The sequence below is a fragment of the Lepisma saccharinum genome, chromosome 5 (assembly GCF_977018435.1).
Source record: "Lepisma saccharinum chromosome 5, izLepSacc3.1, whole genome shotgun sequence".
In the NCBI taxonomy this organism is placed as follows: domain Eukaryota; kingdom Metazoa; phylum Arthropoda; class Insecta; order Zygentoma; family Lepismatidae; genus Lepisma; species Lepisma saccharinum.
The window spans coordinates 100003165-100007834 of NC_139233.1; the positions used below are offsets into that span (position 1 = coordinate 100003165).

General features: G+C 40.3%; 1 protein-coding gene across 1 annotated transcript; it reads left to right on the top strand.

Annotated features, from left to right (window-relative positions):
* Positions 1–2571: 2571 nt before the first annotated feature.
* On the top strand, positions 2572–3714 carry LOC145988164 (uncharacterized). Its single transcript, XM_083122993.1, has one exon. It carries the CDS (start codon positions 2572–2574, stop codon positions 3712–3714), a length of 1143 nt encoding a protein of 380 aa, XP_082979119.1.
* Positions 3715–4670: the final 956 nt, after the last annotated feature.

Sequence of the window (4670 nt, forward strand, 5' to 3'; positions counted from 1 at the left end):
TCTTGCACAGAGAATAATCTATGTTGAGAATTGCTTTCTCCATAAACATTACCTTTGATATCCAAATTACTGTTCCTCATTTCACAATTTCCTTTATACATACTAGATAAATTGACTGCAGGTTCCTTCCATTGTTTATTTTTTTCGAAACATGAAGCCAAAAAATGTCCTTTCTTCTTACAGAAACTGCAAATAGCATTGAATGCAGGACAGTTCTCTTTGAATGTACAACCTAACCTTGCACAGCGTTTACATTTAATATCCTTTGCCTGATTTTGCCGTGATACAAATTTTTGGCTCAATGTAGTATGGGGTTTAGATTGTGGCATGCCTTTGTATGCATTATTTGTTCCAAATCTTGATTCTGTTGTATCTTGTTGATTCTTTGAAAAATGAGCTTTAGCAAACGAATTGTTTGTACCGAATCTACGTGAGCCTTGTATTTGTTTATTTTCACCTACCAAAAATGCATTTTGATTGACTTTATTTTTATTTGTGCGTATTATCTCATGTTGGAGTACTACATCACAAACCTTTTCGAATGTGTTGGGCATGTCTGACAGTAATCTATCTTTTAGTATACTATCGGGTAGTCCGAACACTAGTTTTTCTCTAAGACGAGTGTCTAATTCATCTGTTGTAAACTCACAAGTTATTGCAGCAACTTTTAAACGATTTATGTACGATGTAGCTGTCTCACCTTGCTCTTGCTTTATTTGCATAAAAGCGAATCGTTGAATCCATTTATTAACTTGTGGTGCATATATTTTTCTCAATGTAGCAAAAAGTTCCTCCAAGGTGCAATCTTGTGGATCCTTTGGACTTAATCTGTGTTCCAGCTCTTGATATGGTAAACTACCGATTACAGAAATAAGAGTAAACACTCGTTTCCTTTCTTGTATATCGTTAGCCTCAATAAAAGCCTTGAATCTTTTAATATACGAATTTATATCCTGGCTTGGGTAATAAGCCTCAAATGCAGGTATAAAACTTATGTGTTTTTCCATACTGGCTCACTTGGACTTAATTATTATAATTCTACTTACAGTAGTAATTATTTATCTTCTTTAATCCTCGTCGCCATTTTGTTATGTCCTAATATTTATGACATAAACAGAAATAATTATCTCATAATTGGAACTTCATAATTAATATATTAAAACTTGTAACAAGGTGGATTACATGATTGAAACTTAAACATCCCTAAGACACATAAACAAGATGCATAATCGTTGCTATGCACAGACTATGTACATTGGCCATAACTGCTATTTCACCACATACAATAATGTATTTTAAAATATATATCAGAAACTTCAATAACGAAACACTTTACGATAGAAAACAGCACTAACGATGGGCAAAATGGGTAGTTTTGTGGAAAATTCGAAAACCGTGAAGTTAACCCGCCCCATCTTGGAACGGCTCTTGTTTCAAAAATATAGCAGCACTAACGAAACTCTTTACGGCAGAAAACAGCACTAACGTAGCACTAACGATGGGCGGAATTTCGGTGGTTTTAAGCAAAATTTGAAAACCGTGAATTTAGCTCGTCCCATTTTGGAACGGTCTTTGTTCCAAAAATATAGCACCACTAAAGAACCTTTTGAGGCGAAAAACAGCACTAACGTAGCACTAACGATGGGCAAAATTTTGGTGGTTTTGTTGAAAATATGAAAACCGTGAAGTTATCCCGCCCCATTTTGGAACGGCCCTTGTTCCAAGAATATAGAAGCACTAACGAAACTCTTTACGGCAGAAAACAGCACTAACGTAGCACTAACGATGGGCGGAATTTCGGTGGTTTTGTGGAAAATTCGAAAACCGTGAAGTTATCCCGCCCCATTTTGGAACGGCCCTTGTTCCAAGAATATAGCAGCACTAACGAAACTCTTTACGGCAGAAAACAGCACTAACGTAGCACTAACGATGGGCGGAATTTCGGTGGTTTTGTGGAAAATTCGAAAACCGTGAAGTTAGCCCGCCCCATTTTGGAACGGCCCTTGTTCCAAAACTATAGCAGTACTAACGAAACTCTTTACGGCAGAAAACAGCACTAACGTAGCACTAACGATTGGCAGAATTTCGGTGGTTTTAAGCAAAATTTGAAAACCGTGAATTTAGCTCGTCCCATTTTGGAACGGTCTTTGTTCCAAAAATATAGCACCACTAAAGAACCTTTTGAGGCGAAAAACAGCACTAACGTAGCACTAAAGATGGGCAAAATTTTGGTGGTTTTGTTGAAAATATGAAAACCGTGAAGTTATCCCGCCCCATTTTGGAACGGCCCTTGTTCCAAGAATATAGCAGCACTAACGAAACTCTTTACGGCAGAAAACAGTACTAACGATGGGCGGAATTTCGGTGGTTTTGTGGAAAATTCGAAAACCGTGAAGTTAGCCCGCCCCATTTTGGAACGGCCCTTGTTCCAAAAATATAGCAGCACTAACGAAACTCTTTACGGCAGAAACCAGCACTAACGTAGCACTAACGATGGTTAAAATTTCGGTGGTTTTGTGGAAAATTCGAAAACCGTAAAGTTAGCCGGCCCCAAGTCTTTCAACAAAGGAAATGCAATCAGCATTGCATACATGCATCAAGACTGTTCAGCTATCAAGCTACAAGTCTGAAATTCAAGATCTTCAACGGCACCAACAAGTTTCAGCCAACAGCACATTGAAGACCATGCACCCATTTTTGGACAGCAACAACCTTCTTCGCGTTGGAGGAAGACTCAAGAATAGCAATTTGACGTATGAAACAAAACATCAAATTATTCTACCTTCGAAAGGTCACCTGACACAGCTCATAATAGAAGCGGAACATTTGAGACAGCTTCATGCAGGATCACAGTTATTGTTGTCATCCCTGAGGCAACAATACTGGATTGTACGAGCAAGGCGTACAATCAAGCAAGTAATTCACAATTGCCTCGCTTGTTACAAGTTGAAGGCAACCACGGCCAAGCAAGTCATGGGTCAACTTCCTTCACCTAGAGTCACACCGTCAAGGCCATTTCTCAACTCTGGTGTAGACTATTGCGGACCTTTTCTATTTAAATCGCATTCGCCACGCAGCAAAGTTCATCGTAAATCATACGTGGCTTTATTCATTTGTCTAGCCACCAAGGCTATACATTTAGAGCTCGTCTCCGATCTCACCACAGACGCATTTATCGCAGCCTTGCGAAGATTTACATCTCGTAGAGGTAAATGTGCCAATCTCTACAGTGACAATGGCAAGAATTTCGTCGGGGCAAGAAACGAACTTGAAGAGCTACATAGCTTATTTTCGTCGCAGGAATTCACACAAAATATTCATGAGTACGCGAGTTCTGAATCCTTCCAGGGGCATTTCATTCCACCTAACTCACCACATTTCGGAGGAATATGGGAGAGTGGAATACGCTGCATGAAGTATCATTTAGTCAGAGTAGTAGGAAAGTCAACATTGAATTTTGAGGAATTTGCAACTTTGCTCACACAAATAGAAGCATGCCTAAATTCAAGGCCTCTGACTGTTTTATCCGACGATCCTGAAGATTTAAGTGCTCTCACTCCTGGACATTTTCTCATTGGTTCAGCCCTTACTTCCTTTCCCGAGCCAGACCTCACTGACCTCACAGGAAATAGACTGTCCAGATGGAAGAGACTCCAAAGCTTTCATCAAAACATTTGGCAGCGATGGTCCAAGGAGTATTTAAACAGTCTTTAGCAACGTACCAAGTGGACTAGCGTACAAGAAAACTTCAAACCAGGTTTGAAAGTTCTTATCAAAGACGACCACTTGCCTCCCCTATCATGGAAATTGGGAAGAGTTACCAGCGTCCAGCCAGGAAGAGACGGCTTAGTGCGAGTGGCCGCAGTGCATACAGCTTCAGGGATCTTCAAGAGATCGATTCACAGACTAGTTCCACTCCCTCAGTGCAATAAGGACGGAGATGAGTGAATTTAGTTGGTCAAACGTTGTTTGACCAAGAGGGAGGGAATATGTCTCAAGTCATAATTGATATTTTTAACAATAGATGTCAGGGGAATTCAGTTTTGTTTTATGTTTAATCTCGAACAAAGAGAGAGAGTGACGCTCAGTCAGTTCGCGAGACAATATGGCCGAGTGTGCGTGGTAGTTTCATTCCGTGCATCGCGTTGCATTGCAGCAAGTTTGTATATACATGTAATCTTTTGTTTTAGTCAATATATCTTCGTTATTATCAGTGAGTGTCATTTGCAAGCATCCGAGTAGAATCACCTTATGGAATATAATATGGTCCTCCACTCCAGAGGTATGGGTTTGTGACAGCGACACGCAGTAAGTACTATCATTTTCTTTGGCGTGCATCGTACAAATTAGACAGACCCATCTCGGCCCAACAGCCAAGCACATTTTGGTTCATCAGTGGCCACACACAAAACATTCATTTTGGTCCAGTGACCGGACTCAATCAGGGTGGTTCCGTGGAAAATTCGAAAACCGTGAAGTTAGCCCGCCCCATTTTGGAACGGCCCTTGTTCCAAAAATATAGCAGCACTAACGAAACTTTTTACGGCAGAAAACAGCACTAACGTAGCAATAACGATGGGCGGAATTTCGGTGGTTTTGTGGAAAATTCGAAAACCGTGAAGTTAGCCCTCCCCATTTTGGAACGCCCCTTGTTCCAAAAATATAGCAGC